The sequence below is a fragment of the Heterocephalus glaber genome, unplaced genomic scaffold (assembly GCF_053883595.1).
Source record: "Heterocephalus glaber isolate CG9 unplaced genomic scaffold, H.glaber_assembly_v1.0 deba00001452, whole genome shotgun sequence".
NCBI classification, from domain to species: domain Eukaryota; kingdom Metazoa; phylum Chordata; class Mammalia; order Rodentia; family Bathyergidae; genus Heterocephalus; species Heterocephalus glaber.
Window position 1 is genome coordinate 8,249,932 of NW_028258302.1, and position 25,603 is coordinate 8,275,534.

The 25,603-nt window shown below is 39.8% G+C and overlaps 1 protein-coding gene across 12 annotated transcripts in view; it reads right to left on the minus strand.

Moving 5' to 3' along the window:
* Zmym4 (zinc finger MYM-type containing 4) overlaps nt 1–8,167 on the minus strand; it is a 171,752-nt gene extending 163,585 nt beyond the window's left edge. For 2 of the 12 annotated variants that reach the window (XM_087215309.1, XM_087215308.1), the window contains exon 1: nt 7,738–8,164. In XM_087215309.1, coding sequence (XP_087071435.1) covers nt 7,738–7,785 — 48 coding nt within the window. In that variant the 5' untranslated portion in view covers nt 7,786–8,164. Of the gene's footprint in view, nt 1–7,737 lie in introns of all 12 variants that reach the window. The other 10 variants (XM_087215315.1, XM_013074341.3, XM_087215314.1 and 7 more) reach the window with 7 other exon arrangements.
* Nucleotides 8,168–25,603: the final 17,436 nt, after the last annotated feature.

Below are 25,603 nucleotides of genomic sequence, written 5' to 3' on the forward strand. Positions count from 1 at the left end.
TGCCACATCAGTGAAACATGGGATTTTATTGTCATTCTATATTTGTGCTTGATACAGAATTATGAAACATTAAAAATGAGTACTTTTAAATTTTTTTACTTATAAACTGTTACACCCAGCGAGAGAGAACCAACCAGAGACCAATATTAAATCCACACAGGAGTTTATTACCGGCCAGGACCGGAGCCCCGACTGGGGGGAGATTAACATATTTTATACACCTTTGAGGCCAACAGTTTCTAGGCCCCCTTATGGGATAGAACTAGCAAAGCAAGCAAAAGGTACAGAAGTGGAATGTCCTGTCATTAGAACATTTGTAAAACAAAAGTTGATTAATTGTTGTTTCTAAGAGACTCTCTAAAGGGAGGTTCTAAGCGTCCTCCTTTTGAGTTCATCTAAAGGGCAGACAGGTAGGTCCTTCAGCAGCAATATGGAGTCTGTCTTGCTAACTAGGGTCCTTCATAAACATAACATGCATGTCAAAATATATGAATAAGATATTTGTAAGACACATTGGGACATGAAATCAAAGATTAACATACGATACTTGACTCAGAGCCTACTGAGGCGGGTGGAGTACATCTGGATAGACAATAAAAAAGTATCTTTAGGAAGCTGGGGATTTAGTTCAGTGGTTCCACCACCTGCCTTGCAAGCGCAAGGTCCCAAGTTCGATCCCCGGTACCAAAAAAATAAAATAAAATAAATAAAAAAGTATCTTTGGTCAAAGGCAGATAGTTAAAGCTTCTGGAGAGCCAGAATGACAACTAAAGCCAGGCATGGTGGCACATACCTCTAATTTCAGCATTCTGGGAGGCTGAGACAGGAGGATCACAAGTTTGAGGCCACCCTGGGCAATTCAGCCACTGAGATTCTGTCTCAAAATTTAAAAATAAGGAACCAGGGATTTAGCTCAGTGGTACCACTGTCTGCCTTGCAAGCGGAAGGTCCCGAGTTTGATCCCCAGTACCAAAAAAAAAAAAAATTTTTTTTAAATAAAATAAGAGGCACTAGGGATGTAGCTCAGTCCAAAGTCCCTAGGCTCAATTCCCAATACTGGGGGAAAGAAATTAACATAACATTGTGAGTATTCCCATAGAACAGGAAACTATGTGCAAATTTGGGATGAGCAGATAAAAACTGTTATTATCCCTAAAATGCTAAATACCAAATCGAACTATAAGACTATAAGAAAGTCCAGGCCTGGACTATAAGAAACTCCAGGCTCTGACTACTGCTTAAACAAACCACACGAAAATGTCATTTTTGGGCCGGGATTTAGCTCAGTGGCACTGCACCTGCCTCGAAAGTGCAAGGTCCTGAGTTTGATCCCAGGTACCAAAAAATAAATAAATAATAAAATATATAGTTTATATATATTTTGTTTGTTTGTTTGTTTTGGTTTTTTTCGTACCGGGGATCAAACTCAGGTCCTTGGGCTTGCGCAGCAGATGGCGAAACCACTGAGCTAAATCCCTGGCAAGTTTATATTTTCTTTAAAAAAAAAAAAAAAGGGCCGGGGATTTAGCTCAGTGGTTTCACCGCCTGCTGCGCAAGCTCAAGGACCCGAGTTCAATCCCAGGTACCAAAAAAAAAAAAAAGAGCTGTAAAGACATAGTTTAAGACGATCTCAAAGAGGGCCAGGGATTGAGCTCAGTGGTTCCATCGCCTGCCTCGCAAGCACAAGGTCCTGAGTTCAACTGTCAGTACCAAAACAAAAAAACAAAATCAACCCCAAAAAAAGATAATCTCAAAGAAAATACTGCCTAGAAAAAAGGTTTATTTGATGCTTCCTGAGGATTCATAAGTATAATTCAAATTATTCCAACATTCTTGAATTAGACATAAAAAGTTCTGTGCTTTTTTTTTCTCAAATGAGAATATAAACTCTAACCATAAACATTTTGGATAAATAAAAATTTTAATCTATACCATACATCCAAAAGAATATTTTTAATTATTAATCACATATATGTTAGGTACAGTGTGATATTTCAGCATATGTATATAATGTGTAGTGACCAGATCAAAGTAATTTCCACATCCTTAACATCACTTTGTGTGACTAAAGAAAATGTGCTTTATATTCATCATAGAATATTATTCAGCTATAAAAAGGAATACTATCCTATTATTTCTAGCAAAATGGATACAACTGGAGAACATTATGATAAGTGAAGCAGGGACACAGAAACACAAATACTGTATATGGATGCTTTTTTTTAAAAAAAAGTCAACCTTAATAGTACAAAAGAGCAATTACTAGAAGCTGGGAATGGGAGAGAAGTGGTGATGGAGGTTGCACAACAGGTACAAAAACACAAGTAATTAAGCTCTTACCAAGGCATGGTCACTTAACCCAGCACCTGGGAGGCTGAGGCAGGAGGACTGCCACAAGTTCAAGGTCAGCCTGGGCTACATAATGAGACCCTATCTCAAACAACCAAAAAAAGAAAAAAAAATAAGTTCTAGAGTGCTATAGCACACCAGGGTGGCAAGAGTTCACAATGACCTATTATGTATTTTAGAAAAACTAGAAAAGTGCTCCGATGTTCCAAACAACTTTCAAGTGATACCTGATTCTGGTTTTGCCAATTACATTATAATCTTGAACAAATCTTTGTCTCAGTGTCCTTTTATAAAATGGGACAATAACAGTGGCAAGCTTATAGAATTAATGATTGAAAGATGTATTACATATAAAATATTTAAAATAATGACAGCAATTAAGAGTTTATAAATACCATTATTATCATTATTTATAAAAGCCTCTTGTAGTTACAGATGGGAAGCATTGTGAAAACTCCTCAGGATCTCATCGATACCAGAATGGCTTCTTCAAATGAACTCAAGAAACAGCCAAAGCATTCTTAAAGCAGATGATTTACATTGTGTGTGTATGAATGACAACTATATTAATATGTACCACCATGTTTTTAAGTAATACACTTAGCAAAAAAAAATTAGTTCATTAAGAAATTAACAGTGGGAGCCAGGGAATTTAGCTCAGTGGTTCCACTGCCTGCCTTGCAGGCGCAAGAACCCGAACAAGAGCCCGAATTCGATCTCAGGTACCCAAAAAAAAAAAAAGAAAGAAAGAAATTAACAGTGATCAATCTTTTGTAATTACTGTATTACAAAATGTTAAAACAAAATACAGAACTTCTCCATAATCCTATCACCTAATGAAATCAATGCTTTCATCTATTTTCTATCCAGGAGCATATATAATTTTCACATATTACATAACATTTCATAGTCTATTTTCATTTAACCTAACCCAACTATTTTTTCCACTTTGCAAAATTTTCAGCTTTTATACTTTCCTTTCTCATACTTTTCTCTTCCCCAGAAGATACATTTCTCTTCCCCAGAAGGTAATTAATGACAATAGCCCTTTCTCTTAAATTCATACATATATAAGCACAGACACATGTGGGAAGGGAAGAAAAGACAATTTGGTTTTACAAAAATGGATGCATACAATAATACATATGCTAAGTTTTTAAGCCTCTCATATTACAGATAAGTTTGATATGAATATAACTTACTAGACCAAATAAACACATTGACAAGAATTACTTTATACATAAATTTTGAAAAAATACAGGAATTTTACAATAAAACATGGCTGCTAGATTTAGACCTTATATTTCAAAACACTATTTTAATAGTCAGGCATAAATAATTCAACTATGTGTTACATGGCTACCCAATGGATCTTGAAACCTATTTTAGAAAGCAAAAATTTTGGGCCAGGGTTTTAGCTCAGTGGTGCCACCGCCTGCCTTGCAAGTGCAAGGTCCCAAGTTTGATCCCCAGTACCAAAAAGAAAAATGAAAACAAAAATTTTACAATCTTAAAAGACTTCATAAAAATAAAATCCTGGGCCTGGGATTTAGCTCAGTGGCGCTGTGCCTGCTTCGAAAGTGCAAGGTCCTGAGTTCAATCCCTGGAACCAAAAAATAAAATAAAATACAATCCTGACCTTAAAGAGTGAGAGAAGAGAGACAGAAACAGAGACAGCGACAGAGACAGACAGAGACGGGGAAGGAGGGAGGGAAGGTGGGTCTTCATATTCAGGCAGTAGGATATGAACTTGATTCTCATCCAATTTTTTGTTTGGTTTTTGTTTTTTCTGGTGCTGCGAATTGAACTCAGGACCTTGCGCTTCCCAGGCAGGTGTGGTGCCGCTGAGCTATAACCCCCGCCCTCTGAACTTGATTCTCTAAGAGATGATACATCAAAATAGTGCTGGTCCACTCACATATTCGGCTCCCCCACATTCAAAAATTGGGAGTATAATCTGATTATAATCAAATCAACTTGTCTAATTAACATCCTATTACTCTAGCTGTCCACAATCAGGAAAAACCTTAGGCAAGTCTACACAGAACTTAAAGTTGTTAACCAAATGGTCTTAAAATGCAGCCATTGTCCCATCTAATCATAATCCAAAACAATCAGAAAATTCCTAAATCTGGACCCAAAGAAGAGAATCTTAAGGTATAAAAGATGATAGGAAACATGTACAGTTGGGCACATGTCTATAAATCCAGCACTCTGGGAGGCTGAGGCAAGAGGATTTCAAGTTCAAACCCAGCATGTTCAACTTAGGGAGACCCTGTTCAAAATTTTTAAAAATTTAAAAGGCTAGGGATGTAGTTCAGTTTGAAGACCCTTGCTACAATCCCCAGTGCCACAAAAAAAAAAAAAATTTACAGAAGCTCCCAAAATTACAAAGTAGACAGACAACTTGGTACCCAAACCATAGAGTCTCTGCTCTAACAGGTAAACTTTTCTTACTAAAAATTGTCAAAAGCCCTTGAGTTCCTGTTATATAGGAGGTCATGAGCATTACAGATGCAATAAAGCAATAAAATGAGCAGGGCACACATGTGTAACCCCAGCTACTCAGGAGGCTGAGACAAGAGAATCACAAATTCAACACCAGCATAGGCTACTTAGGAAAATCTGTCTCAAAATAAAATTTTAAAAGAACTGGGGATGTAGCTCAGTGGTAGAGCATTTGCATAGCATCCAGGTGATCCTGGGTTAAATGCTCAGTACTACCATAAAAAAAAAAAGCACCAGCATTTACCATCCTGAATGATCATAAATACCACAGCACAAGGGCTAGCATATAGCTCATCAACCAGCTTTCTTATGACTTATGATTACAAATGTAAAAGGCAATAAGCATCATAAATATGACACCATGCTATCAATTCAATTTCAAATTAAATAAACCTAAAGTGTTAACCAGGTCTATGTACGTAGCTTGTTTTAACTGCCTCAAGGCAAAAAATTATTTAAAAAGTAACCGTACTCCACAGTTCCCACTAATCTCAGAGTGCACATATGCAATCCACATAAAATGTAGCAGGTGAGGCAGGGCAAGGGAAGGGGGGACACACTTGTACCATGTAAGAAAATTGTACTTCATATTCTAAAATATCAACAAAATGGGTTATGGATCTAAAAGACATAGAACATGCTTAAGTAATCTTCCTGCACAATGAAACTGGTAAAATGACAAGTAAAACCTGTAAAAATCCTGTGTATGTTGCGTGCTGTTAAAATTAACATTTTGAGGGCCGGGGATTTAGCTCAGTGGTTCCACAGCCCTCCCTTGCAAGTGCAAGGACCAGAGTTCGATTCCCAATAACAACAACAACAAAACAATTAACATTTTGACAGCAACCAGTATGACATATTTTAAAGGTAACACAAGAGAAATAAAAATGTACTTAAAATCTAGTCTAATTTGGTACATTCAAAGCACACAGATGTATTCTAGAAAGTTCAAAAACATTCAACAAAACGAATAGTAACAGCATTGATAGCAAGTGGCTCGGGATCTCCCTGAATTAACACTACACATCTAATTTATTCTATATATTTTAATTAGTAGACCATATGCTATATGCATTCACTCAAGACAAATGAGAATCCAATTTAAAACTGATCATAGCTTGAAAAACAATTTAAAATTCTGAAACACATGCATTCTAACCCTAATATTTGTACTGAATGAACTACTTGGACTTACAGCTTCACTTGCTCTACGATTAATTGCATGACAATCTAACATTTTATAAACCTAAGATTGTCAACATTAAATTTTCATTGCTCAAAACACAATGAGATGGCCAGGCATGGTGGCACAGGCCTGTAATCCCAGCAAGTGGGAGGGTGAGTCAGGAGGATCTCTGTAATCTGTAAATTCCAGGCCAGCCTAGGCTACATAGTTCAAGGGCCACCCTGAACTACACAGCCAGACTCTGTCTCAAGAAAAGAAATGCATTAAAATGACTGATGAAAGACCAGAGGGATGGACAGATGGGATAAATATGTAAAAAAAAATAGTAAAATCTTAATGGTAGAACTTAGCTGAGTATATGGATGTATCCAATATTATAACTGTATTTTCAACCTTGCTAGATAACTGTATTTTCTAATGAATTGTAGGAAAAATATCTGACATTTCTTTGGTTATTTATCATTGAAGCTTTTAAGGACAGAAACATGAAGAAACCCCTAAGTGGCATCCAACACAGATATTTTAGTTGGGACAAATCTAGATTTAAATTGCAGCTCAAATCTCTTACCTAGCAGTCTGATCTCTCTATGCCTACATTTCCTCACGCATAAATGGGTTCTACAGTCACTGTAACGTTAAATTTTTCAAATACAGCAATTCACACAGTGCCAGGCACATAGTAAGCACTCACTCAAAACGTTATAGCTGTAGTATCATTAAGAGATCGCTAATTTATGCTAAAAGGGCATTTGCAACAAAGATAAAGATGCAATTTTTTACCTGGTTACCTTAATACCGATAATTTGGGGCCATTCCCAAAAGGAAGATCCCTGGTAGCAAATTTACTGTTTAACACGCCGAGGGGAAAAGAGGGTGAAAAACACTCAATCCATAGTATCATTCTCCATCCGAAGAAAATCACTCAGAATTAAATAAGAAAAGTTTCAAGACAAACTTTAACAAATTCGACAACCGCTTCATAGAACTGGCTTCACCTATGCAGGCTGGTTGGGTACATCCTTGTGATAACAAAACTTGACATACTCCTCCACGTTCCTAATTCCAAGGAAAGAAGCTAGACTAGACCGCATTTGTACTGTAGTTGCCAACACCTCCTAAACCATGATATGCCAACGACTCCACTTCTTCACAGAGTAAGAGTACCACCTCCACTTTGGTCCCACCACCACCACGGATATGGGGGAGCAGAAAAATGAATTCGCGAAGGTGTTCTTGAAGAGCTCTCCCGGTTAATTCTCATGAGACAGCTCCAAGACTTATTCCCGCCACCACTACCCCCACCTGACTTCTCCCCAGTTAAACTTCCATAGACTGATTTACTGAAGATGTAGTTAAGAATCTGACACCTTCCCTTCCTGGGCTGGGACAACTCACCCCCAGTGCTGGGGTAGAAGAGGGGAGATAAGGCAAACAACAGCCCCGGCCCCTCCCCCTCCCCACCAGCAACAAATCTTTGTCCCACCTGCCCAAAGACCCCTCGTCCACGAGCTCCAGACCCAAGGTGGCCTCAGACCTGCCCGCAACCTCCCCCACCACCACCACGGGCGTGGGAGACCCCAGTAAGAGCCCAAGCCTGGCCCATCGCTGCCCCTGCCCACGCCGCGCCCCGCCCCCCCCGCCCCCCCCGCCGCCGCCGCCGCCGCCCGCAGCCCGCCGCCCGAGTTCTGCCTCACCTCACCTACCCTCTTTCGGGGGCCGGACTCCACCTCTCTCTCCGCCATGTTGGGCCCCGCTCGGAACCGCTGCGGCTCCTGGCGCGGTGGCGGCGGCACCTCTCTGGCCCCCGGCCCCCGCCCACACTGCAGACACGGCCGCCTCGCAGCAGCTTCCCCGCACCCAGCCCGGCCTGGCGCAGGAGGGAAGAGGGGGGCGGACGCCGCGCGCCGGGTCACAGCTCCAAGTGTCCCACGAGTGTGCGCGTGGGCGGTAGGGCCTGCCCGGGAGAGGGGGGCCGGGACTCCGGGGGTTAATGGCCTCCAAGGGTCCCCGTGAGTAGGATTATTTTCTCTCAGAGAAATTCCTCCGCCTGCGGTTTCTTAAAGGGATCACCAAACGAGCCCCTTGCGCGCGCCCCTAAAGCGCAGGCGCACCACAAGTCCCTCCCTCCTTTCCCACCAAGCCCCCGGTCCTGAGCGTGCGCGGTGAGTAGACCAGGGTAGGCCAAATCCTGCAAGTCTCATTGCTGCCAGCAGCTGCTCCCACCACTCAGCTATGGCCGCTCCCTTAAAGGGACCATGACGCAGAGATGAAAGAATAATGAAAGAAATGAGTGAAAAGACAATCTGGAAGATTGGGAGAAATGTCGGTGAGGGGTCCACATCACCATCTTACAGTTGACTACAGATATACCATTGGAAAGAAGACGATGACCTTAAGGTCTCTCATTGGATCCCTCAACATGAGGAATCCCAGTCAATAATGGAACCAGACATCTCAAGGAAAGCCAACTTTTTCGCCCTTCAGTAGCCTGATGTGAAGCACAAGGCGTAGAATATCGAGGACTAACTGCCATCACCTAACAAACGAGATCATTTGGTGATTTTTGAAGTTTGAACTGAACAACATTTGAAGAAAATTTTCTTGATAGTAGTTTGTCCTCAGAATATCAAAACGAGGAAGGATCTTAAGAACTGTAATACTCTGGCGCTATCAATGGTAAATTTTGCTACCTGGTCTTACGAAGTAATTTACCACCCAAGATACCTAGTGCCTGATGTGGAACTAGAATGAAGATTTGAGTCACAGACCTCTGGGATTTTCAGTGCACCAAACTGTCTTCATAGGCGTGAGAGAACATTAAAAACGAAGGTGCCATGATAGTTAAAGAATATTGCAGTGCTCCTGAGAAGATTCGTGATGATTTATGGCTGCTGTGTGTCCTTATTCACCGCTATTTAAGAAGCTTCAGAACCTGACTTAAAGGTTGAGCATCTTAATCTAAGTAGGAAACCAGGAAGAAGATTTATGTCTATCTTGCCCTGAAACCTAAACTGAGATGGCTAAGGAGAATAAGGGCTTGATTCATTCCTCTTTTGTCCATTTTAGCCCCCGCCCCAGCCTCAGGTGGAGAAAAATCCCCTAATATCCATTAATGATCGCTTAAGGGCAATGGGGAGACTTATAGTAAGAAATACAAAGAAGTTGCCTCCTGGAGCCATTCGTTCCCCATATTTGACATTCTAATGGGAATGAGCAACTTGTAAATTCACGAAATAGTATTATGCAACTTCTTTTTGTGACTTTTCTGTGTGTATCACTTCGTAGCTGTTTTGAACCCCAAAAGTTTGCTAATCGATGCCGGGGATTTAGCTCTGGTTCCAGCACCTGCCTCTCAAGCACAAAGTCCTGAGTTTGATCCCTGATACCAAAAAAAAATGTTTGCTAATCCAAGCCATCCTGCTGAACACCAAAATTACTTTTAAGTTTCCATGCTGGTCCTTGTTTAGGCCTGTTTATATTTAATTTGTCTGCTAGGTAGAAGAAATGAGAGAAAGACAAATATATTCACTTTGGGCAGGATTTTAAAAAAATATTTTAGATCCTTTAGTTCCACGCCCAGGGCAAGAAGGAAATAAGAGAGGCCAAGAAAAGATAAGTTCCAGGAAATGTAGGTACATAAAAGGTCTAATGGTTACCACCTCTTTTATTCGCAATGGAATACTCCCTTCTGATGAAATCTAGAGGATTAAAGGAGAACTGCTAAATTTGAATTAGAAGTAGGGAGCCCATCAGCCTGTTCACCCAACCTGTTTCGCCCTCTCTCTGCCCCAGAAATGTTGGGGTAGAACCAAGATGCATTATGTAAAGGTACAATTCCCAATGAGAAATGAATTTAATACAAAAAAAAAAAATGTTGGGGTTCTCAGAACACAGTTTAAAGCCATTGATTTAGTACAATTCCACTTTGGGGGGGGGCATGATGCTGGGGATCAAATCCACGGTCTCATGCATAGCAAGCAAGTAATCTACGACTAAGCTACAACCCTGTCCTCAATTCTACATTTTATATAGAGATCCACACACCAAGGGGAGATGTAATTTACTTGAGATCACACAAAGGATTAATAACAGCATCAGAACAGGGATCTTGACCCTCATCCTGGGGCTCTCTTGTATATCAGACTTTATACCAATATTAAGAATGTGCTGGAGGGCTGGGAATTTAGCTCAGTGGTTCCACCGCCTGCCGCAATCGCAAGGACCAGAGTTCGATCCCCAGTACCAAAAAAACAAAACAAAACAATATTGGCTGGCAAATATGGAGGAAGTGGCTCTGTAGATTGCTCTGGTCTGAAAACAAAAAGGAGCAACAGGCAAACCTCAGGAAGAGCTGTGGTTTGCCTCCAGGGTCAGAGCAAGCTAAGGGAGCCCAAGCTACAAGATGTGAACACCAGGTTGCTGAGCATCCTGAGAAGAAATATAATAGGGACACCAAATGCATCAAGGTCTCTGGCTTCCTCAACCATAATGCTTCATACATACAGACACCATTTTAGGGATACACACTGAGGTAGAACACAATTACAGCAAAGACTTGTTTCTTTCCAAAAGACATTATTACTATTTTAATCATTAGACAGGAATATGTTTTAAAGCAAATCAGATATATTAGATAAATTCAGAGAATGTTAAGAAAATAAAACGGGGTGATAGGATGAAAAGTAACTGCAGTGAAGCTACTTTAGAGAATATTTTTCTGAGGAGATGACACTGGAGCTGAAACTTAATGACTAAAATCCAGCTGTGCAAATTCTGGAGCAAAGGGATCACCAAGGATAAAAACTCTGTGCAGAAACATTTGAAGTCCTCAAGAACAGCTAGATGTGCCAATGTTATCAGAAGCCAATAAGAGAGGGGCAGAGGATGAAGTTACAGAAGTAAGCAAAGACGAATTATGAAAGACCTGTAGGCCATGGTAAGGGTTTTTAATTTTGTATTGTATCTGATGGAAAGCCATTAGAGACTGAAAAAAAAAATATTATGTGAATCCTCTGGAGACCATGTGCAGAATGAGCCATAAGGGAACAAGGGCGGACATAAGAGGCTTTGTGGCAGTTAAGATGAGAAATGGCAATGGCTTAGTCTGGGCCAAGGCATTGGCAGTGGAAATAATGGAAATAGTTGAATTCAAGATATATGTTTTAGGGCCGAAAATTTAGCTCAGTGGCTCTGCTGCCTGCCTTGAAAAGCGCAAGGTCCAGAGTTCGATCCCCAGTACCAAAAAAAAAAAAAAATCAGCCGCCACTGAAGTTTAACAAGTAGTTTTGCTCCTAATAAATTGGATACTGGGATAGAAAAGAAGACGATTTAAAGATAACTGATTCTTAGCCTTAACAATTAGGTTAATGGTATTGGCCATTATTTGAAATGTAAAAGAATAAATTTGAAGGAGTGAGCAGAGGAGGAAGTAAGAGTAAGGTAATGTCTTGGACATGTTAAATTTAAAATGACTCTTAGATACCCAAGTGGAACGAACATTTGAGTCTGAAGTTCAAAAGAGACAAAAGCACTAGCGATAGAAATAGGGGAGTCAGGGCCAGGGATGTTGTTCAGTGGCACTGTGCCTGCCTGGCAAACACAAGGTCCTGAATTTGATCCCTGGTACCAAAAAAACCAAAAAGACTCAATAGGACAGAGTATAATATGAACTGAGCCCTGAGCAACTTCAAATTTATAACTCAGTTAGAGTAAGAGGATCAGTAAAGTAGCAGAAAAACCAGAAGTGTATGTGGTCTGAAAGCCAAGTAAATGTATTTCACGAAATAGGATCAATTACCAATTTGTCAGAGTCACTGATAGGACAAGTAAGATGAGGCCCAGGAGTTGACCAGAGAATTAGAAAGTCTCTGGTGATATAGAACAGAACCATTTCAGTGGATTAGTATGGGTAGAAACACATTGAAATGTCCCAAAGAGAGAATAGAAGATAAAGCAATAGAGACAGTGAATGTGGACAATTCTTTCAAAAGTTTTATTGTTAAAATAAAAGATCAGAGAAATAAAGTAGGAGTTAGAAGGAGTTGGCTCAAGAAAAACAAAGACAGGAATCAATGAGGCACATTAAAAATAGTAAAGCATCTCCAAATACAATTATATTGGAAATTTCCAAGAAATGACATGGCTACAAAGACTTCTACTTCCAAGATAACATAAATTGTAGATGAATCTGCAACAGTTCAGAAAAAAACCAGGAAGTAGATGACGAGAGTGGGTTGAAAAGAGGACATCATGTATCTTGGGGTCAAGCCAACTTTAGCCAACTTTAATCCCTGGAAACTTCATTCTTTAGGGTTGACCTAAGTATTGGTTTCTATCTGCTAGAGAAGGTAAATATCGTTGTACTTCTTCTATGAACCTTTTTTTTCATGACCTACTGAATGAGATAAAATTCAGTGCAAACAAGGATAATTTAAAGATGAGCACATTTAATGCTGATGAGTTAGATATTTTGGAATGTCAGAACAGCCTGGCAAGTGTTGTGGGCCAGCTGAACAATCATAAGATGTTTTTATTTCCTAAAACACTTGACAATAACAACAACATTGCTTTCAATAGTACACAAATTCTTTTTCAAAGGTAAAGTTTTTTAAAGTTTTATATTTAAAAATACCCTCTCTCCCCCCAAAAATACCCTCCCTAAAAAAAAAGAATATGAATGCTTGCATATGGATTTTTTAAATGAACAGTAGTTATAGATTTGGGCTAGATGAAAGAAAATCGGGGAGGAATAATCTTCATTTTCTACATTTTAAATTTATGAACTATGCAAATGTACTATTTTTAATTAATTAATTAATTTTTCTTTTTTGTGGTGCTGGGAATGGAACCCAGGGCTTCACACATGCTGGGAAACACTCTGCCATGGCACAACACCCCCAGCCTTTTATTACCTTTAAAAGATTTTTTTTTTATTTCTCCATATGTATAGTTCAGGCTGGCCTCAAACTCACAGTGATCCTCCGGCCTCAGCCTCCTGAGTGCTGAGATTACAGGCATGTGCCACCATGTCTGGCTGTATTACTTTTTTTTAAATTAACTAATATTTAAAATGAGCTCCCTCAAAATCCTGATTAAAATAAGCAGTGCTGAAATAAGTGAAAAAAATAATAATGAAATAATAAAGAAAAATCAGCATACATTAAACAATAAGATTGGAACAAGTGTTATCTTTTTCTATGAACTACTGTTTATCACCTACAAGGTACTTCCACATACATTCATCTTGCCTGTTAGGTGAAGAACATTTTTTCCACATTATTTTGGAGAAGCAGACTCACAGAGGTTAAACCAGCATAGGGCCACATAGCTAACAAGAGGAACCTGACAGATACTTAGGCTGACTGGCTTCAAGTCAGTCACATTGGGATACAGTGAGGGTGTGGAAAAAAAAAAGTAAAATAGTACATAGGCAAAAATGTAAATGATTACTGGAGTTAATAGGGAACCTAAATAAGCAGAACAAACCATGCACAATGTAAAACATTCAGCCATGCTCACACAAGGAGATTCTTGCTTGAAGGGCAGGTCTACCAAGGCTAGATCTTCAAATTGGTACTGCAGAAACTGAAGTTTACTTGTTACAGGAATTCTTTTGGTTTGTTTTGCTTTGAAAGGGGGTGTCACTAGGTAGCCCAGGCTGGCCCTGACCTCCTCAGCTCAAGTGATCCTCCTGCCTCAGCCTCTGGAGTAGCTAGGATTATAGGCATGTTCCAACACATCCAGTTTCATTTGAAATTTCTCAATTTCTCTGAAGTTTTTAACTGTGGGAAAATATACATAAAATTTAACATCTTAACCTCTTTTAATTGTACAGTTCAATGGCCTTACAAATATCCACTTTGTTGGGCATCCAATCTCCAGAACGTTTTTATCTACCAAAACTGAACCTTTATACCAATGGCATGCCGGCAGCAGTGGGCTGTTTGTATCACTGAAAGCACTATAAGGTTCTCCATCACTGCTCTATATTCACTAAACCATAACTACCCTTTTTTCCTCCTCTCCCCACCCCTGGCAACCACTATTTGACTGTTTCTATGAATTTTACTACTCTAGATGCCTCTTAAATGCATAATTAACATAATGTCCTCAAGGTTTATCTAGTTGTAGCATGCGTCAGAATTCCCTTCCTTTATAAGGGTATGTAATTGTTTTAGTTACTTTTTTGGTTGTTGAGACAAAATACCCGACACCCAAAATGAAAGGAGGAAAGGTTTATTTAGCTTACAGTTCATAGAGGTTTCAGTAACTAGTTGGCTCGCTCCAAGGCAGAGTGGCATATGGCAGAGGGTCAACAGTTCATGGTGGCAGAAAACAGCAAAAGCAACAAGAGAGCAAGGGAGGGCCCCTCAACAGCGACTTTCTGTCTCTTTTTTCTTATGCAGATTACTTAGTGAGAGTAGCACTCACACCCTCAATCCTAGTGCCCTTGAGCCTAGCATTGCATCATGAATCAATTCCAGAAGAAGATCCACCTATGACTGCATAAGGCTTTGGGTGGACATCAAGACACAAGCCATAACAGTAATATTCCATGGTATGTATACACCACATTTTATCAATTCCTTCGTCATTAGACAGTTGGGTTGCCTTACCTTTTGGCTATTGTGAATAATGCTGCTACGAACATGGGTGTGCAAATATCTTTTTGAGATCCTACTTTCAGCTGGACACAATGGCAGCCATCTGCAGCCAGAAGTTTTTGGGAGCGAGAACAGAAGGATCACTTGAGTATAAAAGTTCAGGGCCAGCCTGGGCAGGATAGTGAGATCTCATCTCCAACAATAATTTTTTTTTAAATTTTAAAAGATATAATTTAGTTATATCTCTCCTAGCTTCTCCATCTTCCAGCCTTAAACAACCTCTAAGCTATGTTGTTTCTATAGGTTTCCTATTCTAGACATTTCCTGTGAGTGGAATTAAGCGATAATGTGGTTTTGTGAATAACTTCCTTTACTTAGCACGCTGTTTTCAAGGTTCTGCAACATTGTAACATATCAGTATTTCATTCTTTATTATGGCTGAACAATATTCCATTGTATATATAGGCCACAAAAGTTCCCTTTTTCTTTTTTGGTACCAGGGATCAAACTTGGGTCCTTGCGCTTGTGCAGCAGGCAGTGAAACCGCTGAGCTAAATCCCTGGCCCCGAAAGTTCCCTTTTTTTTGGTGGACAAAGAGATCAAACCCAGGGCCTCACTCATTGTAGGCAAGGGCTCTACGATTGAGCTATACCCCATCCCCAAATTTCTCTATTTTTGAGTACTACCAATTAAGTCAAATAATTCTAAACATTCCACAAAAGCCAACAAGAAGCAACTGCAGGGCCGGGGATTGAGCTCAGTGGTGTGGTTGCCTGCTGCACAAGCACAAGGACCCAAGTTAGATCCCTGGTACCAAAAACAAAAACAAAACAAAACAAAAAAGAAGCAACTGCAAAATCACTAGTTTGCAACTTTTTCATCACCTTCAAATTAATATCACCTAACTGCACTGTAAAGTAGCATAACAAACCACAGGAAGAAAAGGTGGGTAGATAAACACTGGGAGAAAAAATCATTTAAAACTGATGGCCTGGCCAGGCATGAAGGCACATGTCTGTAATCTCAGCCCTCAGGAGGCTGAGGCAGGAGGATCTCCATGAGTTCAAGGCCAGCCTGAATTACAGAGTGAGACCATGTCTCAAAAAAAAAAAGAATATTTAAAAATAAATAAATAAATAATAAAATAAAAATAAATGAATACAAATAAAAAATAAAAATAAACAAACGATGGCCTGCCCAGTCCAACACAGTTCGCACCCCTTTTTTGCCTCACAGGAACAGCAAAGGCAGCCTAGGAACAAAGCAGGCGCTGACTCCTGGCATAAAAATAAGAAATAACATGGAAGAGAGCATTTCTTTTCTCCTGGGCACAGGAAGTCTGTCCTCTTTAGCTGCAATCACTGTACTCTTCTGCATCATGACCAAATCCTAGAAAGAGTACTTCTTAGTGTGAGGCAAACAGCCAAGTGTTATGCACTGTAAAAACTTTAATTAAAGCAGATTTAAAGAGTCTATGAACATGCTGCCTTCCATGGTAAGTCCATGTCTCCTGGAAACACTCAACTGGCCAGAAAACTCAGTCTTTTTCTTCTCTTTTTTCTTTCTTTCAAGACAGGGTTCCACTGTGTAGTCTAGGCTGATACCCTCCTTTAGCCTCCCTAGCACTAGTGCTGGCACTACAAGTGTGTGTCACCATGTCCAGTTTTCTTTATTCTTTTTCTTTTTTCTTTTTTTTTTAACCCCTACATCTCACCAGATCCCCTCAGCCAAGCCTTCAAGAGGTAATATATGATGGTTAATTTTATGTGTCAAACTTTGGACCCATATCGCCCAACTTTCTAGGCCACAGTGCCGGATATTTGGTCGAACATTATTCTGTATATCTTGGGGATGGTGTTTGGGGGATGAAATTAACATTTAAATTAATGGATTTTGAGTAAAGCAGATTCCATAAAATAGGTGGGCCTCATTCAATCAATTGAAGACCTTAAGAAACCAAACACTGTGTTTCTAGCCCCTTAACTCCAAGCAAGAAGGCTTTCTACCAACAGAAGGCCCCAAACTTAAACTACAACATTGGCTTTTCCTTGGGCCAACTCACACAGAAGATCTGGACTTGCCAGTTTCTGCAGTCCTGGGAACCTATTTCTTAATATAAAGCTCTCCTGTGCTTGCTTCGGCAGCACATATATTAATATAAAGCTTTCTTTATTGGTTTTGTTTCTCTGGAGAATCCTAGTACCGCTAATGAATAGCCAAGAATTACTTTTCCAAAGGAATGAATGGGCACTAACATTTTTGATCACTTACTGTGTGTCAAGCTTTTTTCTTTTTTTTTTTTGCTGTGCCTGGGATTGAACTCAGGACCTTGTGCTTGAGAGGCAGGCACCGTGCCACTGAGCTAAATCCTGGGCCCAAGCATTTTATTTTCTAATTACCAATAACTTCATAGATTTTTTTTTTTACAAATACAATAAAACATTCCTCAAAGAAAATTTAAAACAGACAAGCGAAATGGAAAGAAAACTAAAAGTCAACATGTTCCATTGGCCAAAGTAATTGGCCAATTGGCAAATTGGGGAGGAAGGTTTATGTCTTTCATATTTATCTTTCTCTTTTTTTCCACTTAAGGTAGCACAAACATATTACCATACCAGGCATAATGGTGCATGCCTGTAATCTCAGCACTTCGAGGCTGAGGCAGAAGGATCAAAAGTTTGAGTCCTGGGTCAGGGATTTAGCTGAGTGGTGCCACGCCTATCCTGAGTTCGATCCCCAGTACCAAAATAAAAAAAGTTTGAGCCCAACTCAGACAGTTTAGGAACTTAGCAAGTTCTTGTGTCAAAATTGTAAAAAGTGCTGGGCTAGGCACTCAGTTAAATTTCCAGTACTAAAAAAAGAAAAGGAAAGAAAGAAAAAAAGAAAAGTGATAAAGATTAATGTAATCATTTTTGATGGCTTTATATATTCCATTATGTGACCATGTATTTTTTCTCTCCTAGATAAAGTGGTCATGTTCCCAGAAACACACAACCTACACATCTAAACCACAAGCAAGTAGAAAATCTGAACCAAAATATAATAAGGAAATTGAATCAATAATCAAAAACCTTTGGGCCGGGAATTTAGCTCAGTGGTGCCACCGCCTGCCTTGAAAGCGCAAGGTCCAGAATTATTCAATCCCTAGTACGGGGGGGGGGGGGGGGCATATATGGAAACCCATGGCCAACATTGTACTCACTAGATTTCTTTCTTTTCTGGCACCAGAGTTCAAACTCAGGACCTTACACTTCCGAGGCAGGCAGCAGCACCACTGAGCTAAATCCCCCTCCTCTCTTTCTTTTTGATAAAGAAAGGGTCTTGCTATGTTGTTCAGGCTGGTCTTGAACTCACTATGTAGCCCAGGCTGAACTCAAACTCATGGCGATCTTCCTGCATCAGTCTCCCAAATGCTAGGATTTCAGGTGTATGACACCACACCCTGCTCTTTCTTTCTTTTTTCTTTTCTTTTTTTCTTTCTTCAGCAGTGCAGGGGATCAAATTGAGAGCCATGCACAAGGTAGTCAAGCACTCCACCACTGAGCTACACCCTTAGATCTTTCCTTTAAAATCAGAAACAAGACAAGAATGCCTGCTTTAGGGCTGAGGATGTAGCTTAGTGGCACCTGGCCTGCCTCCTAAGAGCAAGGTCCTGAGTTCAATCCTCAGTACTGCAAAAAAAGAATGCCTGCTTTCACTATTTACATATATCATAGAAATGTGATTTCTAACCAGAGCACTTAAGCAAGAAAAATAAATAAAAGACATCCAAATCGGAAAGGAAGAAGTAAAATGATCTGTCTCCAGAGGACATGATCTTGTATATTGAAAACCCTAAAGGTCTCACACACAAAAATGAAAGCTATTCAAATTACTAAATCATCTTAGCAAAGTTGCAAGATACAAAATCAATACCAAAATATTGGCTGTGTTCTTATACACTGACAATGAACAATCCAAAAAAGAAAGTGTTTCAAACATTTATAATAATATCAATAAATACTAGCCGGGCATGGTGGCACATGCCTGTAATCCCAGCACTCAGGAGGCTAAGGCAGGAGGATCACCATGAGTTCAAGGCCAGCCTGGACTACATAGTGAGTTCAAGGCAGCCTGAACTACATAAGCGAGACCCTGTCAAAAAAAAAAAAAAAAAAAAAAAAGAATAAATACTTAGAGCCAGGCATGGTGGTTCCCAGCTAGTTGGAAGACTAAGTGAGGAGAATCAAAGTTTATGGATGTCTAGGAAACTTAGCAAGACCCTGTCTTAAAATAAAATTTAAAAGTAGGGCTGGGACTGACTATAGCTAACTAGTAGAGTACTTGTCTAACATACATGAGACCCTGGGCTCAATCCCCAGTACCCCCTCACACACACCCACACACACACAAACAGAATAAAGAGAAGGAATAAACTTAACCAAGAAGGTAAAAGGCTTGTATACAACAAAACGGAAGACGTCTTTCGTTTACAGATTAGAATATTTAATTTTGTTAAGATGACAATACTACCCAAAGATATATACTAACTCAATGCAATCGCTATCAAAATCTCAATATTTTTGCAGAAATATAAAAGGTGACACCGTAGGGGGACACTGGCAGATGTGTCAAAGTCCTGGCGTCTGAGGATGCTTGAGGGTACCCAAGGGCACAACTTTGTCATTTAGCGCAGGTGCATGACAGAGTTCGTTATGATAATGAATCAGCATGGATATCTATGCCATGTACCACATAGCTATGCAAGGTCCTGCAGCTGTTTTGTCTTACTGTGTCTCAGAAAAGCTGATAAAGGGCTGGGGATTTAGCTCAGTGGTTCCATGGCCTGCCTCGCAAGCTAAGGACCAGAGTTCAATCCCCGGTACCAAAAAAAAAAAAAAGAAAGAAAGAAAAGCTGATAAAAACACCTAGCTTTTGAGCAGAGCTGCAACTCCAACTCTCATGCTCTGATTCTGCCCTGATGCTGGAAATTTAATGCCTGGTTCCTGTTTTTTTATAATCTCTGCTCCGTGCATGTTCTTTTCTTTGGGAACCTCACCTGACTGGCTTCCCTTCAGTCTACCAGCCCTGACAGACACTAAATTTCATATGGAATGTCAAGGGAGCCCCAAACAACCCTGAAGTAGAAAAACAAAGTTGAATCTTTCACATTTCCTGATTTTGAAATTTACTATAAAATTGCTGGGTGTGGTGACTCACTCCTGTAATCCCGCACTAGAGAGGCCGAGGCAGAAGGATTGCCACAAGTTCAAGGACAGCTTGGACTACATAATCAATTCAAGGCTGGCCCAGACTACAAAGTGAAACCTTGTCTAAAAAAAAAATTACTATAAAATCATGGTAATCAAAAAAGTGAGGTCCTGGCAAGAAGGTACTGAATGAAAAGAATAGAGAATATAGGAAAAAAGTCTTTATTACATATATGGTTGAATGGTTTTGACAAAGACCATCAACAGGAAAAGAACAGTCTTTTCGACAAATACTACTGGGAAAACTAGATATTCAGAAACAGAAACCTAAATTTGAACCCTTACTTATACCATATACAAAAAATAACTCAAAATGGATGAAACATAAGAGCTAAAACTATGCAATTCTCAGAATAAAAATAAAAGCAAAAGCTTCACAACATTGGATTTGGCAATGGATATATACTTTCATGGATATGACACCAAAAGCACAGGTAACAAAAGAAAAAAATGGACAAATTGAACTTTATAAAAATTAAGTCTTTTATGTAGCCAGGGAGTTGTGCATGCTTGAAATCCCAGCACTGGGGGAGGCTGAGGCAGAAAGTTCAATTCCACGTAGGAATTTCAGGAGTTTCTATCTCAAAATAAAAAAATTTTAAAAGACGGGCTGGGAATGTGGCTCAGTGGTAGAGCACTGCTAGACTTAAACCCCAGTACCACAAAAAATAAAAATGAAACTTTTGTACATGGAAGAACACTATCAATAAGCCAAGGGTGAGTGTGTGCATCTACTAACAGAGTGAAAAGGTAGATTACAGAATGGGAGACAATATATTAGTAATGGTCAAAAGATTGCAAAAAAACAAAAAACCTGCAAAAATAAGTAAATAAGATAAATAAATAAACAAATAATAAAAGTGAAAAACAAAAAACAAGGGCTGAGGATATAGTTCAGTGTTGCAGTGCTTGACTAGCATATGTGAGGCCTTGGGTTAAAGCCAAGTAGCACAAAAAACAAACAAACAGAAATATAGAAAATTAGAAAATAACAAGTGTTGAAAAGATGTAAAAAAAATTGGAAACACTGTGTATTACTGGTAGGAATGTAAAGTGGTGCAGCCACCATGGAAAATGCTATAATTTTTCTCAACAAAAAAAGAGTATAATTTATATTAAATTGTCATATGATGCCACATATCCACTTCTAGGTACACACACCAAAAAAATTGAAAACAGGAACTTGAACAGATATTTGTACACCCATATTCACAGCAGCATTATTCATACAGTCAAAAAATAGAAGCAACCCAGATATCTCTGATGGACAAATGGATAAACAAAACATGATGTGAGGCAACCCACTTTCCGGTTCCCCTTTTGTCTCTCTTAGAAGCTTTCTTTCTCTCAATAAATTTTTCCTACTCCTAACCTCCATTGTTCCTAGAATTCATACTTCAATTTTAGAGAACACGAACTTGTGTTTCAGATATCTAGTAGTTTTGGGAGTTACATCTCTTCCTCCATATCATTTTGGAGGTCTTCCACCGAGATTACTGGTCAGAGGTAAGATATTTTTTTCATAGGTTCTAACTTGTCTTTTTGCTTCATAGATTGTGACTTTTGCCTCATAGGCTCTGGACATTTGTTGTGTAACTGTGCTTTATACTTCAAAGTGCTTAATGTCCAAACAAAATTATTTAGTATAAGTGCTGCCAAAGCGAGCACCAGACAAAATTATAACAGTTAAGCTCATTGCTCCTACTGCACTACTAATATCACTGATTTTCTCTTCTGGGTGTTCCACAACTAAAGTTTGGAGACCAAAACTAGAAAGGTAACTGGGCTAAGAGGACAGCCAATATTTTGGCCCTAGCCCCTTAAGGTCAACAAAGAATCCAGGACATGAAGGAACGTTTCCTACAGGTTGCTACATCTTTGAGGCTGCCAAACTCCAAATGGTCATACAAATGGAACCAAAAACAAATGTGCTAGACTTATTTTACCGGGATCCACCAGATAAATCTTGTAAACAGCTCATAATTGCTAAACTACTTCTATGTTGGATTCTTAAGATCCTGGACTTTCTCCTTTTCCACTTTGTGGGAGGCTATTACTAGTTCCTCCCGGTGGAAATGCTTGTTGGCTATATTCATAGCAATCCTACTGACTTTATAATTTGGCCCATGTATTTTTACTTTTTTTAACTGTTTCTTTCGCTTTGCCCCCTCCAACTCAAAGCTATATGGCTACCAAGATGACCTGGTGCCTATCAAAGGCCTTTAGATAGACCCCCTGCAGAGTAACTCTAACTGCTGAACACACCTTTGACCCTCTTCATCTGGAAGTAGCCAGAGCAGTCTTCACCCTTTGCTCCCTCACAGCAGTTAGGGGTACTTCTTCTGAGGGGGGAATATTGCAGATAGGTAAGTTAATTAGATCTCTCTCTCTCTCTTTTTATTTTTGGTACTGGGCATTGAACTTGGGTCCTTGCGCTTGCAAGGCAGGCACCAGAACCACTGAGCTAAATCCTCCGCCCTTAATTAGATATTTTGTAGGCAGTTAGTCAGGGCCAGCCCACGAGGAGCCAACATGGAGGTAAATCAAGGAGCCAACATGAGGACAGGGAAGACACATTCACTGAAGGCCACCATTGTAAAAGGAAACTACCACACCCGCGTCGTTGGACGAATAGCAGTGATCGATATTCTAAATAGGTATCAATCACCTGGGTTAGGGACAAAGATCTTCCAAGAAAGATCCCTGACTCACCCCTTTCCACTGAAAATCCTTGCTCAGTTCCTTGTATTCTTTTTTTTTTTTTGGTACCGGGGATCGAACTCGAGTCCTTGAGCTTGCAAGGCAGGTGGCAGAACCACTGAGCTAAATCCTCAGCCCCAGGTTCCTTGTACTCTTACTACATGACTTGTTTCCCCATTGGATCCCCATCCCCATTTAATCAATATTACCTGGGTGACTGTACTTGTAATCTCATTGGTTGGTTGTGGTTTTGTCCCACCTTATGTCCACCTTGTAAATTTACACTGAGTCTGGGGCTGTGGTTTTAGCTTAGTGGTTCCATCGCCTGCCTCACAAGCCCAAGGTCCCGAGTTCAATCTCTGATACCCCCCCAAAAAAAAAATTTGCATTGGATCTTACAGTTTTGTCCCACTGTGTACCCGCCTCACCACATGGCTTTGCTGTATAAAACATCTTTGAAAAGTGGGGTGGGTGGGCAACCCACTTTCTGGTCCCTCTTCTGTCTCTCTTAGACAGAAGCTTTCTTTCTCTCAACAAATTTTTCCTACTTTTTTTTTTTTTGGTACCGGGGATCGAACTTGGGTCCTTGCTCTTGAGACACTGGCGACGGAACCACAATACAATACAGTATTATCATCCATTAAATAGGCAGGAAATTTTGACACATTACCACATGGATGAACCTTGAAAATATTGTGCTAAATGAAATAAGCTAACCACAAAAGAAGAAATATTTTATGATTCCACCTTTGTGAAGTTCCTAAATTGGTCGATTTCATGCAGATAGGGAATAGAATGGTGTTTGCTAGGGCTGGGTAAATAGGGATTTAGTCTGTTAATGGGTACAATGTTTCCATTGGAGAAATAAAAATACTCTGGAGTTAGATAGTAGTGATGGTTGCACAAGAAAAACATGTTGGGCTGGGGATTTAGCTCAGTGGTTTCAACGCCTGCTGCGCAAGCGCAAGGACCCAACCTCGATCCCCGGTACCAAAAAAACAAACAAACAAACATGTATTTAGTGTCACAGAACTGGATACTTAAGTGTGGTACAATGGAAAATTCTATTGTTTGTTTTTTTTGTTTTTGGTACCGGGGATCAACTCAGAACCTTGTGCTTGCGAGGCAGGCGGTGGAACCACTGAGCTAAATCCCCGGCCCGAAAATTCTATTGTTTATATACATAAGTATATTTTACCACAATAATGAAAATACAGAAAGATGAATGACTTTCCCATTTGAGACATGAAAAAAAAATTTTTTTTGAGTCAAGATCTCACTATGTAGCCCAGGCTGGCTCGAACTTGTGGCAATCCTCCTGCCTCAGACTCCCAAGTGCCAGCAGGCATGTCCTACCACACTGGCTGAGAGATGAAAAATTTAAAGCCTATGAAGACTAAAGGAATTTTACACAGCTAAAAATTAAACATGATATTAAATTGAAAGCTTTTACTACCAATGCTTATTATGTTCTTTCTACACCAGTGTGTGTCTAAGTAAAATTTAGAAAGAATGAAATGCATAATTCTAAAGAGTATAATTTAAAGAATTTTGATAAATTTATGTACCTACGTAACCAAGACCAACTAAGAAAAAAAAATTTCCATGAATAGAGTACCCTCCTGTTCTCTTCCACTCCATCCCCATGCACTCTAGAACTGTCTTCTAATTTCTCATAGCATAGATTACACATAACTGTTCCTTAACTTCATATAAATTGAATCATAAAAAACATACTGTTATGTCTGAATTCTTTGGCTCAACATATTGTTTTTGTTTTGTTTTGTTTTCTGCAGTACTGGGGATCAAACTGCTGCATCCTCAAGCCCTTCACCTAAAATTTTTAATATTCACCCACATTGTAGAGTAGATCAGTAACTCATTCTTTTATTATTAAATATTTCATTTTGTGAATATGCCACAATTTGATTATTTTTTTCTCTCACTGGTAGATATTTGGGTTGTTTCCAGTTGCTAGCTGAATAAAATGGGTGTGAGCATTTTGCACAAGTCTTTGTATGGATCTTGAAACAATTATTTCAAAGTAACCTGCAGCTTTCCTGATGATTCCTTCTTTCTCCTACTTGCAAAGAATTGTAGTTCTTTTCTGCTATTTTTAAAACCCACTGCTGAGCCTGGCCTGGTGGTGCATCTCAGCGCTTGGGAGGCTGTGGAAGGAGGCTTGCTGTGAGCTCAAGGCCAGCCTGGGCTATATAGTGAGTTCAAGTCCAGCCTGAACTACACAGTGAGTCCCTGTCTCAAAAAACAAAAAAGAAAACACAAAACCTCTGCTACCACATTCACTATTTCCACCACCTGTTCCATAATCACCACTATAGTGACTACCAGAGTATCTTGCACCAAAACTATTCCTCTTCATGGGCCCATTATTTGATTGCTATTGTCCACTACAATTTCCAAAATCATGGTTCCCACCACCTCCATAGTTACCATTGCCAAATTTTCTCTTTCATTTTAAGCATCATATCCTCCACCACCACCATCTCTACCACCTTAGCTTCCATGTCCTGATCCAAGGCCACCATAGCCTCCTCTGCTGCTATGACCAAGACTGTGGCGATAGTTACCACTATCACCTCCAGATCCATTACATCTGCTATAACCTCCACAACTACCTGTGCTCCCACCACCTCCACCACCACAGGCTCCTCTTCACCCAAAGTTTTTACTCTGGCTAAAATTACTTCCACCAACTCCACAGTTTTCTCTGCAACCCATAAGGTTGCCAGATCCACCTCCACAACCTTTGGTTGATCCAGCATACTTTGTCTCTTGTTTAGAAAGGGCCTTTTCCATAGTTATCCCCATTAAAATGTGTTATTTCTGAGCTGGGGGGTGAAAGATGCATACCTGTGATCCCACCTCTCTGGGAAGTGAGGCAGAAGGATCACAAGATGGTGCCTAGCCTAAGAAATTTAGCGATTTAGCAAGACCCTGTCTCAAAAATTTAAAAGGTCTGGGAATATAGCTCACTGGGAAAGCCCTGG